Source organism: Centruroides sculpturatus, unplaced genomic scaffold, assembly GCF_000671375.1.
Source record: "Centruroides sculpturatus isolate CEXI.00-Female unplaced genomic scaffold, Cexi_2.0 scaffold155, whole genome shotgun sequence".
Taxonomy (NCBI): domain Eukaryota; kingdom Metazoa; phylum Arthropoda; class Arachnida; order Scorpiones; family Buthidae; genus Centruroides; species Centruroides sculpturatus.
The window spans coordinates 109,452-125,728 of record NW_019384386.1 but is presented as its reverse complement, the minus strand read 5'-3'; the positions used below and the strand labels follow the sequence as shown (position 1 = coordinate 125,728).

Below are 16,277 nucleotides of genomic sequence, written 5' to 3'. Positions count from 1 at the left end.
GGTTCGCGTAAGTCGGGGTAGCATAAGTCAAGGTATTACTGCATATCCATGGTACAAAAATTTCTAATGATTAGCAATATTGCACATCTGACTTCATTCAGCTTGGCTAAAAACATATTGCTAGGAAGTAAAAAAAGAACACTGCACATAGCCAAACTTAGTAACCTCTATCATCTTTTTGAACCTTTCAAAAAGTATCTTGACTTATGTGGCTAACTTTTCTAATGATAGCAAGATAAAAATGCAGTGATTTTAAAATGAAAGTTTTTGCCCTTGTCTCATTGGGAAAGTATTTTAAAAAAATTGATGAATATACTAGGTCTGTTCGAAAAGTATCGGACTTTTATTTTTTCCGCATAAACCAATGATGCACGAGAGGCCTCTTTCAATGGAGCTGTGGAAGGGACAGTCATTCACAGTTCTGAATTTTTTCCCGCCTGCAGGAAGCGCCAGTCGTTGGCAGTCGGCCTATAAGTGAGGGCAAGTAGTGAGCGCTCGTCGGATTCCACTAAGTTGGAAAATGACTGAACAACGTGAGCAGTGATATTACATCAAATTTTGCCAAAAACCTTTCACAAGATTCAGCAGGCTTTCGGGGACGATCCTCGAGGCCAAAAAAAGCGCGGCAGGTCCGCGGCAATATCAAGGTCATGTTGACAGTTTTTTCGACTCTCGTGGGGTGGTGTATCGTGAATACGCATCACAAGGCCAGACCATCGCAAAGGATTACTACCAGGAGGTCCTTCGTCGTCTTTCCGATGCTGTGCAACGCAAATGACCGGATCTGTGGTCGATCAAAACTTGCCAGCTCCATCGTGATAACGCATCCACCCATTCTATGCATCTGATTTGGGCTTTCGTTGCCAAACACAACACTCCTGTGGTTCGTAACGCTCCGTACTCTCCCCACATTTCTTTGTGTGACTTTTGGCTATTTTCCAAGCTAAAAATGCCGCTAAAAGGAACCCGATTTTAGTCGAGAGAAAACATCATGCGGAATGCGTCAGACCGGCTGATGGCCATTCCAAAAGATGCGTTTCTAGCAGTGTTTCCAGCAATGGCAGGAATGCTGGGAGAAGTGTATACACTACCAAGGATACTACTTTGAAGGGAATTAGGGTTTTGTACCTCAAAATCAATAAATGTATTTTTGCCGACCAAAGGTCCGATACTTTTTGAACAGCCCTCATATAAGAAAATGGCTTAGACATTATAGTTTCATATAGATATTTTTATATATTTTAATTTGTCATTAAGTTACAATTAAAGTGTGTACCTTGGAATATCCCTCATATTTCCCTGTTAAAACTAATAAGCAAACTGATATTAAGTTATTACTTTATTGTATGTTAAAATACTTATCTTTATGTTAGGAATAATTACATAATACTTCAAACATTTAACTTCAATTTTATGAAAATTTGACTTCAAAACAAAAATTTTGAAGTCAAATAAATTGCTTTTCATAAAAAGCAATTTAACCTGTAGTGATTTTTTACATATTGACTAATATTTCAAATACAAAAATAACTTACATTTTTATATTCTCTTATTAATTCATAAAATATAGCAATACATTCTCCAGCAGCTATTCTTAATTCTAAGTCTGAACTTTCTAGTAATTCAGGCAATCGTTTTAAATGACTGAAAGTAAAAACAATAAATTATTGTTCACTTCAGTGATTAATTATAAAGTCTGTTATTATAAAAACAAATTTTCATTCTTATTCTATGAAATATAAACTGATAAAACCTTGCTAATAAAGAAAAAAATGTTTTTGTAACCTATTTAAGTATTTTTACTTTTTACACTTTTTATATTATTTTAAATCCAACATTTTCACTTTATACAATTCAATTAATATTGTCATTTAAAGTTAAACTTTGTAAAAATAACAAACAGATGAAATTATTATTAAATTGGCTAATTAAAAATCACAATAGTGATTAATATTTATTAACAAGTTTTATATTGGAATCTACATTTTTAAATGTTTAGGTTCTGAAATTTTTAAAAATTATTTACTTTTTAAAAATTGTTAGTTTGATTTTTTCTGATTTGTAATGATAATTAACTGTAAGGGAATAATTCTGAGAACAGAATCACTGAACTCCAAAAGTGTTTAAGCAATCAATAATTGATTTTTGATCGTTAAAAGGCAGTTATAGTTAGAATTTATGGACAAATTTTTTGTCAAAAATGTCAAAATATTCTGACTACCCAGTAACCTACATGATGCATAAAAATGTTCTTTCCTCTGGCTAAACAGCATATAATTACATTTTGGTAAAATAACAACAACCTTGGAAAAAATTATGGAATCAGTTCATTTTAAAGACATGTTTTGCAGTTTTTTAAGCATGTAGCAAATAAACAAAACAAACAATTAATACAAAAGAGTTTAATAACATTCAAACTTTTTGTTGTTAAGTTGTTATTTCAATTGTTTAAGTCATACTTAAACAATTGAAATAACAACTTATAAATTAAATAAAATTTTTTCATTTTACATATACGAAAAATTTTACAAATCACTTAAAACTGAGAAAAATTATGGAATTAATCAACTTAAATAATATGCTGCTGCACCACCTCAAGCTTTTATGATAGCCCTAGTTCTTTCAGGCATGGATTTCACTAATGAAAAACAATATTTGCTATTAATAGCTTATCTAAATAGCAGTCAAGTGATCTGATTTGCGGCATGGACCAATGATCCTGACCAATTTCTAAAATTTCCATGTTTTCTAGTGGATTGAGATCTGGACTGTTTGCTAGTCAGTCCACTGAATTGATATGCTGTTGGTGAAGAACATTTTCAACAGTTCAAGCCTTGTGACAAGATGCATTTTCATCTTGAAAAATAACATCATTATCAAACATTTTCAATGGATAGAATAAGAAAGCTCTCTAAAACATCACTGTAAACCTGGGCATTAAGTGCTGATGTAACAATGGATCTTTTACCTGACACACAACCCTAAATTAGGCAGTCATCCTTATATACTTAGAACAATACCATAGAAAGGTTCTGACTTCCTTGTCCTGAACCAATTTCTAAAATTTCCATGTTTTCTAGTGGATTGAGATCTGGACTGTTTGCTAGTCAGTCCACTGAATTGATATGCTGTTGGTGAAGAACATTTTCAACAGTTCAAGCCTTGTGACAAGATGCATTTTCATCTTGAAAAATAACAACATTATCAAACATTTTCAATGGATAGAATAAGAAAGCTCTCTAAAACATCACTGTAAACCTGGGCATTAAGTGCTGATGTAACAATGGATCTTTTACCTGACACACAACCCTAAATTAGGCAGTCATCCTTATATACTTAGAACAATACCATAGAAAGGTTCTGACTTCTCCATGATTAATGGAAATTTGTGATTCATCACCGATTATCAGTTTTATCCAGTCATCCATAGTCCACAGTTACTTTGCTTTATCTCATTGTATCTTTGTTTTCTTTTCATTTTACTTTTTCATACGGAAATCACACTTCTTTCAAATTATTNCCTCTAAATATAAATGATTTTACAGTGTTGTTTACATATGCATTGTCCCTTTAACAAACACCTCAAACCCGTTCTTTGACTAAGTTAGACTTACATCTATATCAAATTAAACATCCAATCCTGAAAATAGAATATTAATGGTTTAAAACACTAAATTACAGTTGTCTTTAGAATCACTTCAGAAATTCAGTAGAAAATGTTAAGTAGATATCAAAACTAAAAATATATTGTTTAATACAATTTCAATTATTCTACAGAAAAAAATTTATATATAATTATAATTATAATAATTTATTTATCAAAATAACTTGATTAAATGGTAATTAGTATCTTACTCTTGTGAAAGACATTTGTAGCCATTTCTAATGTACTGTACTTACATTCTTTCAATACACACCAGTTACAACTGATCTTTCTAAAGGTTTTATTTAAATTATCTGTTAATATAATAATGTAAAATTTAAATTTTTCAAAAAAATGTTGTAAATATGTTTAATTAAATATGAGGATGATAGTCAAACTTCCACATATTTAACAGGTGCAAAAACTAGTGGTGAATTGCTGAGAAAGGATGTACCTGCATAGGAGTTCAAATCCTTGATATTTAAAACAGATGAAAAAATTTATTGTAATGTATACCACAAATCATTTCTTGCTAAAAATAAGCATTGAAATATCTTTATTCCAGTGAAACATGACATGCCAAAACAGGAAGTTCTAGTTGTACTGAAACTAATTTTAGTAGAGTTCATGTTATCAATTGGGACCAAAACATTACTATCAACTTTGATAATAAATCTATAATTAGTTAATAACTTTAAGAACATTTACTTATTTCTCATCATTTGAACAGGGCAATAAACAAAATTATACAACTACTTTATTTTAAATTGGTGACACACCTATAGGATGAGGAATCTAGGTTAACCTAACCATCCTCAATGGTTTTGTAAACAATTGTATACAGTATAATCTTGTTTTGATGGATTACAGAACCAATTTTTCAGAATAATGGACTTTTTCTCTAAATCAATGTCATTTTACCTCTTTTTAGTAGATCCAGTAACTTGGAGTAATGGATTTTTCTCTAGCTCCATCTTTGGTAATCACCACTTTTTTTTTTTTTTCAACATTTCATTAATAACGGGATGTTTCTGGATACTGAATTCAAAAAGTACATTGTACACTGCGCAAACTAAGCAGATAATTGTCACGGTTCTCACTGCCAATGTTACAGCAGCGCATTAGTGCCCTCCTATAGCACATTGATTAATGGAGGGAAACTACTTTATACTTAACACTTCCAGATATGCATATATGTGCAACAAAAGTGTGCAGCACATTTGTTGCAGACACATGTTTGAGAATATCACATCTTGAAACTGTGCCCACATAATGATGAAACTTGTAAAATAATATATAATACAACCCAACAAAACAATTTTATGAGAAAGAAAACAAGTCAATTCTTAACACACAGGAATCAATCTCTAATTTCTCCTAACATGCTACAAATAGTGTTAAAATGAGTGCAATGAGTGTTTAATACTGAGATAAAGTATAAGTATCTAGAATATTTTAAATGCAATAATCATTCTGTTTCTGTATTTTTTTAATATCACATAAGTGAAAAAATATTTAAAATAGTTTCTTAAATATAAGGTAAGATTCTACCATATTAACCTATTCACTGTTGAAATTTTTATTTGTTGCCTGTGACGCCATGTTGAATTTTCGTCGATGTTAAGCCTAATTTTTTTTTTAATGATAACCATGTTTACTGTATCGTAAAAAATTATTTTTTTATGTTTTACAAACAAAATAAATATATTGAATAATATAGAAACAAAAAAATTATATTTTAAAAGTTTGTTTTAATATAAAAATTGTGATGCATAGCAACATCTCATATCAAAAACATTCCGATGTAAACACAAATATATTCGGGATCACCCACTCAGGTCAATGAGGTCAACACGAATATTTTCGGGAACAACGTAGGACAGGTTAATCAGCAAACAAAACTCTAATTCTCTGATATAAAATAAAGTTAATTTTTTTCTGAAAGATATAATAGACTCTTGCTACTCCAGTGTCTCAAATATCAAGGATACCTTCCAATGTGATTTCCTATAAAAATGTTAGGTGATGTCACACATCCTGTTTTCCTGATTATTCAGTTTTTATTTCTATGTAGTTTTGAATGTCAACATGTTATATTACTTGCCCGCCTACCTAAAAACAATCTGTACCAAAAAGATGACTGTAAAACTATTCATTGCCTTTAGGCCTACATACTCAGTAATCCAGTATTCTTGTTAATCTGGCACACCAGTTTACAAGGAATGGCTGATTTATAATGTGTCTATTGTATTGCTATTCTGACATACTGATATTGATAAATGATTAAAATATGATATATTGTAATAAATCTTAACTAAAAATAATTTTTTTAACTAAGTCAATAATTACAATCAGATAATTTATTTAATCATGATACTATAAACAATACTTGCTTGAACCTTCTCTTCAAGTTAAATAATCTAATTACTATGAATTATAGTAAGACATTCTGCAAGATTTTTTACTCAAAATTTGTTCCAAAATTCTTCAAATACTTCTCGACTCACTTAACTTTTATTATCATTATTGTTCAATAGTGAAAGCATCTAGAATAGCAGAAAATATGTTATTTCCCATTATTTCTCCTGTCATTTCTAGATGATTTCACTATTTTTGAACAAAGCTTACATTTATTTGGTAAATCTGGAAACCACTACTAAACATGAAATCATTTCATGTTAAGTAGAGGTTTTCAGATTGACCAAATAAATTTTCCACAAAATATGTTTAAAATTCCATTGCAAAACTTACATCTCCTCCAACATCAGTAATAAAACAGCAGACACCCAAAGCAGTGGCACACTAAAATAAAAAGTCAAATATTAATTTTATGTAAGTAATTTAAATAAAGTAAAAAGTAAAAAATAAGCAAATAAATATGTAATTATATATTTCCTATCTTGAGAAATTTCTAAAATAAATGATCTAATAACTTCAATTATTTAAAAATAAAGAAATAAAAATACAAAAAGTATAAAGAAGTAAAAATACAAAAATATAAAGAAGAAAAAGTTTACAATATATATTAGTATAAATATGGAGGTGTTATGATAAACAGGTGAATGTCCTCAAACATCTTTCAGAACTTTTTATCCGCAGGGAGTCATTTCTATCTCTTGGATGTAGTTTGCAGACAGCTGCCATAGGCCACAAACTTTCCATCACAATCTTTCTCATCCCTATCAGAGAACAACTTATGCAACTCCAGATTTCTACTACAGTGATGTATTTTCCTCAACTCTAAGTTTCCACTTTCTCCATTTATTTCTTATTTCAGTTGAGTGATCAATCAAAAGTTCAGCATCCCATTGCATGATGAGAAAATCTTGTTGTTATTTGTGTGGAATGAAAGCTGTAAACACAAAAGTGCTGATGGACCAATTCACCTCTAAATATAAATGATTTTACAGTGTTGTTTACATATGCATTGTCCCTTTAACAAACACCTCAAACCCGTTCTTTGACTAAGTTAGACTTACATCTATATCAAATTAAACATCCAATCCTGAAAATAGAATATTAATGGTTTAAAACACTAAATTACAGTTGTCTTTAGAATCACTTCAGAAATTCAGTAGAAAATGTTAAGTAGATATCAAAACTAAAAATATATTGTTTAATACAATTTCAATTATTCTACAGAAAAAAATTTATATATAATTATAATTATAATAATTTATTTATCAAAATAACTTGATTAAATGGTAATTAGTATCTTACTCTTGTGAAAGACATTTGTAGCCATTTCTAATGTACTGTACTTACATTCTTTCAATACACACCAGTTACAACTGATCTTTCTAAAGGTTTTATTTAAATTATCTGTTAATATAATAATGTAAAATTTAAATTTTTCAAAAAAATGTTGTAAATATGTTTAATTAAATATGAGGATGATAGTCAAACTTCCGTATATTTAACAGGTGCAAAAACTAGTGGTGAATTGCTGAGAAAGTATGTACCTGTATAGGAGTTCAAATTCTTGATATTTAAAACAGATGAAAAAATTTATTGTAATGTATACCACAAATCATTTCTTGCTAAAAATAAGCATTGAAATATCTTTATTCCAGTGAAACATGACATGCCAAAACAGGAAGTTCTAGTTGTACTGAAACTAATTTTAGTAGAGTTCATGTTATCAATTGGGACCAAAACATTACTATCAACTTTGATAATAAATCTATAATTAGTTAATAACTTTAAGAACATTTACTTATTTCTCATCATTTGAACAGGGCAATAAACAAAATTATACAACTACTTTATTTTAAATTGGTGACACACCTATAGGATGAGGAATCTAGGTTAACCTAACCATCCTCAATGGTTTTGTAAACAATTGTATACAGTATAATCTTGTTTTGATGGATTACAGAACCAATTTTTCAGAATAATGGACTTTTTCTCTAAATCAATGTCATTTTACCTCTTTTTAGTAGATCCAGTAACTTGGAGTAATGGATTTTTCTCTAGCTCCATCTTTGGTAATCACCACTTTTTTTTTTTTTTCAACATTTCATTAATAACGGGATGTTTCTGGATATTGAATTCAAAAAGTACATTGTACACTGCGCAAACTAAGCAGATAATTGTCACGGTTCTCACTGCCAATGTTACAGCAGCGCATTAGTGCCCTCCTATAGCACATTGATTAATGGAGGGAAACTACTTTATACTTAACACTTCCAGATATGCATATATGTGCAACAAAAGTGTGCAGCACATTTGTTGCAGACACATGTTTGAGAATATCACATCTTGAAACTGTGCCCACATAACAGTAACATTTTGTACTGACAATGCCATCAATAGAAGTCCAGAAACATCATGTCATCAAACCAAACTAAGATGGATGAGTCTTTTAATATATTGTAAAGTGCTAATGATCATACATAATTTGTCACTTTTTAGCCTATAATATATAGTTTCTGTCAGCTTTGTTATGGCATAATGTACAATCTCGTAATATGTGTGTTTATGTAAAATAAATGATAGAAATCTTAAGAGAGTGAATAATTTTGAGTACAGGTGTTTTTTTATGTAGGGGGTTTAAAAAACAAAATATTTTTCAAATAATGGATATTTTTCTGGGAGAGCAAGAAATCTGTTGTTTGCAATATAATGGATTTTTGAAATAATGGATGATTTTCAGCACCCTGAGCAATCCGTTAAAATGAAGTTCTATTGTATATAGAAATAAATTCAATAATGATTGATTAGGTAGCATAGAAAGATATAATATTTTATTGAGCATTTAATTTTATTTGTAACTGACTTGTAGCTCCTAAACAAAGTATGTTTTTTGATGTCATAATTTTCAAATCCCTTGTGTCACCACCTATTATTGTATGTTCATTCCTTCTCACCTAAAAAAATGTGATGTAATAGATATTAGTAAGATTTGCTCTCAAAGAGTAAAGCATGTATGAATTTCAATCTACAAGTTTTAGTATTTTACTGGTGCTTTTAACATGCACAATGCATATTTCATAAATCACACTGCATTATCAAACAACCTTAATATGATTTACTTGGATTCAAATCATGTTTGAAGTTTTAGCATCGTATCATTTTTAAAAAAATGCATACAAATTCAGCCCTTAATAAGCACTCTCATAAACTTTTTATTCCTTTTAATCATTTGAAGTCTTGTATTAAAGGTTCTAAGCATAAAAAATACTTTTCAGTATATAGTGTTAAATGAATAATAGCATTGTGAAAAAGAATACATCTGTCAAAGAAAACTTCTAAAGTTTTAAAGCTATTGGCATTTCTATTACAGAAGTGAAGTAAATAATTTTATATCATTTCCCCTTGATTTTCAAATTCATATTTATTATATTGTTTATTGTCTTAAACATACTGAAGTTTGGCATGTCATGTATAATCCTGTATATTTAAATCATATGCTAAATTTTAAATGATAAGATGAAATAATTATATTAATAATGAAATGTTTCTAGGAGAAAAAAACTTTTTAGCAATAACTATAAAAACATTTTTGCAAAAATAATTTTAATGTCTTAATCCAAATTATCATTTGAATCTTGATACAATTAATACATATATAACTCTATCTGTCCAAAACAGTTGTCACATTTGCAAATCTTATAATTTTTGATAGTTCTATCAAATTGACTTTTAGTTGGATTAATGAAGACTTCCTATGCACTTGCACTTGAAACAAATAAAAGAATTCACCGCTTCTCTTCTCTTCTACTTATTTGTTAAAGCAAACTTACAATCACCGAAAAACAAAGTTTTAAAGTTCACACAGTGTCATTGCAAAATTACTTCTAAAATTATATGAATGAATAAAAATTTGAGGAAAAGAAAAAAAAAAAAGAATCAGAAAAAAATAATACTCATAATAGTGCTTTGTAATCTTAAAGCACTCAAAAAAAAAAAAAACTAATTTCATTATTAACCAAACAATTTCCTGATTCTGAAAACAAACAAGACATTAAAATGCCCAAAATTGTGTTAATATTAATTAAAGTGTTTAGTTATTACTAGACAGCAGATCTATAGTGGCGTCTTAGGCGCTTAAAATAAGCTCTAAAATTCCGTTGTTTAGGCTTTATAAACAAAAAATAGGCAGTCAAAATTTGCACAATAAACAAGTAATGTTCTTATCAGGACAATGAATTTTTTTATTTAACATATGTATTCCAAATAAAAATGCACATATTCAGAATGACACAAACACAAAAGTAGACAAACAATTATCTTTACATTTTTTATTCGCTCTGTTTCCCATAGTTAGCTTCATAATTTATTACAAGCACTTTTTCCAAATTTTCAATAGAAAAGTTGTAACATTTGTCACCGAGAATTAATTTATATGCAGAAAATAATCTGTCATCTTCGGACAATATTTCAACCTTCGAAGAAGATGAACTGGGAAGTCACTTTTGCAACTTCTTTCTTGCCAAAATATCAGCCACAATAAACAAGCACTTTAATCAAAGTCTCTTCTGAAGTACTGCTTTCAACTCTTTTTTCACTTTTTTTTGCAGCAGTGTCAGATGCATCATAAATTTTCTGGTTTGCTCTGTTAAGGAGATCAATTTGTTCATATATATGTTTCCCACTACTTTCAAGAGCAGTAATAGTATCTGCAATGAATGTGAAATAACACGTGATGTACATCAACTTGTTCTGAACATAAATGTCATTCAAAATTTTCTTGTCTTTAGTTACACAAACTGTATTGTCTGCTAAGATGGCCAGAAGTTTTTGATATTGAAGAACTGTTCACTGGAGTAGTTAGTACAAAATCTTAGTCATGTATATGCTAAGGAAAAAATAGGCATTTACCTAAAATCCACTGTCTAAAAATGACAAATAAAGCATCTCTAATGCTATATTTATTAAATAAAACAATTTATTTTAAAATATTTCAGACAGTTTTAATTTTATTACTATAAAATTGCATCAGGGGGTGTAATTTATTTCCGTTATTATTGTATTCTAATTTTTTCTGCTTGGAATATGCATCCACTGGGACTTAAATATAAGTAATCAATAATAATAAAAAAATGAATTTTTCTGATTGCATTTTTAGGAAAAAATGAAACTTAAGCAGTTTAATTTAAGAATTAAAGTAAACCTTTGTGTAAAATGAAATGAAAAATTAATAAAAACTTTCTAAAAATATGAAAACAGACTAAACTTTATGTTTTAGGCAAAAATAGGCATTTTTAGGAATTTATAAAATACCATTGTTTCGGTCTAAATGTTCACGAAAAGTGTTCATACAAAATCTTAGCCATGTATATGCCAAGGAAAAAAATAGGCATTTGTCTAAAATCTGCTGTCTAGTTATTACATTACATTTAATCTTTATCATGAAATAAACACAAGTTACTGTTTCTGTAGATAAAGAAAGAAATGAAAACAAGAATTTTTATAAATATGACAACTATTTCAAAACAGAGAAAGTAATATTTAAATATAAAGTAATTATAATTTATATAAATATATTTGTTTATTTGAAACTTTCAATTTAATCAATGCTTTATTATGCTAAATAACCTTTGAATTTTCTTTTTTCTAATCCTAAAATGGCAAATATATATGAATATAAGATGATATTGTTTATAATCTTACTTTCTGGCGTGTTTCAGGAAGTGCTGTAGGATCAAGCAATACTTTAACAAGGTAAGGTTGTAATTCCAAAAATATTTCTTCACTATCACTTCCAACTCCTAATTGGATACAAATGCTAGCTGTTAAAAGAGCAGCACTACCTTGTTCATCTCCCTTTCCTCGTTTTAAGCTTCTCTCAAGCATGTCACAAACTGTGATTTTCCTATAGAAAATATATAATATCGGTATAATTATAAAAGCATTATATTATATAACTTATAATCAAAATTAACTATTAGTACATTGGTACAGTAGACTTTCAATAACTCAAAATGGAAGTGAGAAGAAAAATTTTCAAGTTACAGAAACTACAATTATTTTAATGAATTCATCATACAGATATACAGTAAAACCTCCAACTCTCAAACTTAAAGAGAGAAAAAAAAAAAGTCAGTTTGAACTATGATTTCTACATACGGAAAATGAAAAATAAAAAAATTTTCAGGCAGAACATTAGCAAAGACTCTTTTACGTGGCTTACAGAATTGTGTTCATTTTCAAAATCTGTTTGATCAATTTTCATTAAACTTTGGCATTTCCAATTAATTGAAATGTGGAATCCAAAAATAATATGTTATAAAAAATGGGAGCCTATGACTTTATTTCAGATATAAAATCGTAGCACAAGTGTGTGCAATAAAGCAGTATCTCGCAAAGCAATGTTCTATAGTTGCTAGCATGCCTTCTATGGGCTTATAGAATCAAGTTCATTCTTAAAATTTAATGGATCAATTTTGATGAAACTTTGCCATTTTCCATTAATTGTGACAAGGAATCCAAAAGTATAATGAGGGTCCATTTAAATGAAAAAATAGAAGTCCACAACTTTGTTTTCAATATACAGAGGCATTAAAGTGACAATGTTCATGCTCTCTTTCTAATGCATGGCATAGCTTAGCCTGTTTGGCCCTTGCACCATAAAACACCAACCAACCAATTTTCTCTAATGCAACTAAGTGCACCTAACAGAATTTAGGCCTAGGGGTCAAAAATAAAACAAACAATTATTTTTTGTGATATCATCACAATGCCAGGCTAAAATTTTTAATCATATTTTTAATTTATTTAATTTAAAATATATACTCTCGACCTCAAATTAGTATTACCTCTGAACATCAAACATTTCCTGTTAGCAATACACTCATGCCAATCATCTAACTCCTTTCAGGGGAAACTTTTTCAATTGAAATAACACGACTTTTGGTTTATATAAGTTCTTATATAGTTAATCGGAGCCTCCTATCCCTAAGGTTTTCATACATGGTCTCTTCTTTCATCTACCTAAATGTGTTCTTGAGATTAAGGAAAGATGGATGGATGACAGTGGAAATTTATAAGTCTACAATTTTTCCAAATTTCAGCCCAATCAGCATTGTGTACACCTAACTGAAAATAGGTGCAAAATATGAAACAAAACAAGAATAATGCAAACAATGGTGACTAATTTGTTCTTGGATCACCTCTCTGTGTCGGTAAGTGCAAAGATCATGTCTCCAATGGCCAACAGATACAAGAATCAATCCTCAGACAGGTATAAGGCAGACCTCATTAACATATATAGTTTTTATTGTTTGAGATAATTCAATTTAATGACAAAATTGATTTAATATTACAATTTCAGAGACAAATATTTGTTAAGGCAAAATCAAGATTTGATTGTGGTTTGCCATATAAGTGATATTACATTGTGAAAATGAATACTAACTTTATTTCATTATTATTACTTTTTATATGTATTCATGTACTGGCTTAACATTTTAACCTATTCGATGTTGAAATTTTTATTTGTTGCATGTGACACCATGTTGAGTTTTCGTTGATGTTAAGCCTATTTTTTTTTTAAATAAAAATCATGTTTACTGTATCATAAAAAATTATTTTTTTTAATGTTTTACAAACAAAATAAATATATTGAATAATCTAAAAACGAAAAAAATTTTATTTTAAAAGTTCGTTTTAATATAAAAATTACAACACAAAGCGACATCTAGTATCAAAAACGTTCCAATGTAAACACGGAAATATTCGGGATCGCCCACGCAGGTCAATGAGGTCAACCCGAAAATTTTCGGGATCAACATAGGACAGGTTAAACAAATCTTCTGTAAAATATATTGTAAATATTAATTAGAAACATTATTATTTCTGAATGACAGAAAAGATATCCTAACTCCCAGACTGGTATCATAAATGTGTGCCAAATAAAGCCATGTAGACAATTAGTTCTTCATAAATTGTTAATTGGCCTTAACTAATAATTCTGTTTATTGACAGCACTTCCTTGATCAGCATCTCTTTTGAATTTGAGGATATGTCAGATACTGTTTGGTTTGCAATAAACATCATTGCAGCAAGTAGGAAATACAGGTAACCCCCGTATAACACGGTAGTTACGTTCCAAAAAATTGCCGTGTTATGCGAAACAAAGAACTAGTACTAAAAGGAGGGTTAGGTTCCAAAAATTAAAAAACATGCTACTATATTTTCATAATTAAGATAAATATCTTTATTAAAATTTTCTTAAGTGATACATATTAATATAAATTAAACAATGTTTTCTTTGTCATCACTAAAAGCACTACTAACCGAGAGCGTTTTATTTTTGGCAAGTTATCGTTATCCTCTGAGCATTTTTCTGCATTATTTTCAGATTCATGCTTTACCTTTTGCAAAAAGTGTATGTAATTTTAGATTGCTTGCTTCTAGTTAAAAGATCTTTATAAATTTCCTTATATGGTGCTAAGCACTTATGGAATAAGGGAAAAACATCTGGCAACACCAGAAGCAGAAGCGTCGAGATCTGGCAAAATTGAAACAATTTTCGCGAAGGACCATGTGTATGGAGACGAGAAAAGAAAATTTACACACTGAAGTACTAATAGTTCACGAAAATAATAATTTTCGTGAACTATTAGTACTTAAGTATGTAAAAATTTATTACATTTCATGTTGTACGAGGGTTTTACCCATTTCTCGAACCGTGTCAGAGTGAATCCGTGCTATAAAAGTACCGTGTTATACGGGGGATGGTACCAATTCTCGAACCGTGTTAGAGTGAATCCGTGCTATAGAAGTGCAGTGTTATATGGGGGTTACCTGTATGTGCAACTGGATCAGATTTTGCTCATTGTTCAATATAGTGAATACATTTTTCTTTATGACATTACATATATTTTATTAAAATGTAATGAATTGTATATATTCTTAAAGCATATTTGATCTGTTTTCAAAATCTGAACAGTTTTCTAAAAGCACTTCAGTTATGATTTCTACATATAAAAAATAAAATGAAAACATATGTAGCCATGTAAGGTCATGGTTGCCCTTATTAGAACTGCATGGCCTATTAAATTTGTATTAAGATTTCATATTAAAGTTTACCTTTTTTAATGTGGTTCTTAGGTTCTAAAAATGACAGTAAAAAGTAAATATTGGTTTCTTTAATGTGGGTTCTCAGGTTCTTTGGTCTACAAAAATGATAATGATTTGTAAATCAAAGAAAAGTTGCAGAAAGCTATGCAAGCAAGTAAATTTTTTAAAAATAAAAATATACATGCATTAATTTTTGAAAACGTTTTTATANTTGTTCAATATAGTGAATACATTTTTCTTTATGACATTACATATATTTTATTAAAATGTAATGAATTGTATATATTCTTAAAGCATATTTGATCTGTTTTCAAAATCTGAACAGTTTTCTAAAAGCACTTCAGTTATGATTTCTACATATAAAAAATAAAATGAAAACATATGTAGCCATGTAAGGTCATGGTTGCCCTTATTAGAACTGCATGGCCTATTAAATTTGTATTAAGATTTCATATTAAAGTTTACCTTTTTTAATGTGGTTCTTAGGTTCTAAAAATGACAGTAAAAAGTAAATATTGGTTTCTTTAATGTGGGTTCTCAGGTTCTTTGGTCTACAAAAATGATAATGATTTGTAAATCAAAGAAAAGTTGCAGAAAGCTATGCAAGCAAGTAAATTTTTTAAAAATAAAAATATACATGCATTAATTTTTGAAAACGTTTTTATAATCTTCAATAAAAATATTTTTTAAATATATTAAAATGAATTAAAAGCAAGATTTACAATATCCAATGCTAACAAACATTTTATTACAGAACAATAATAAATAAAACACAATTTAAAAAAAAAATGGAATTTATCTATCTTACCTTTCTACAATAAAATCACACATATATCTTGTAGATAATGCTTTTCTAACAGCTTCTAGGCACACCTGTCTGCCTTTAGCACTATAATAAAATATTACAGTAATTTAAAAATTAAAAATTTTCTATTTCATTATAAGTTTAATTTTAACAAAAATCAAACCATATGTAACCTTATTATATATTAATATTTTTCTGATATCTTAAACAATATACCAACTAGATGTTAAATAAAATATGAATAAGATGAAACTGTAGTTAATCAACAGAATTTTCAATTTTGAGTTAATTATTCTAAATCTT

General features: G+C 28.8%; 1 protein-coding gene across 1 annotated transcript in view; it reads right to left on the bottom strand.

Moving 5' to 3' along the window:
* LOC111618068 (interferon-related developmental regulator 1-like) overlaps positions 1-16,277 on the bottom strand; it is a 59,619-nt gene that overhangs the window by 21,130 nt on the left and 22,212 nt on the right. The window contains exons 4-7 of the mRNA XM_023359495.1: positions 15,978-16,058; positions 11,759-11,960; positions 6,395-6,445; positions 1,536-1,661 (exon numbers count right to left, since the gene is read on the bottom strand). Coding sequence (XP_023215263.1) covers positions 1,536-1,661; positions 6,395-6,445; positions 11,759-11,960; positions 15,978-16,058 — 460 coding nt within the window. The remainder of the gene's footprint in view (positions 1-1,535; positions 1,662-6,394; positions 6,446-11,758; positions 11,961-15,977; positions 16,059-16,277) is intronic.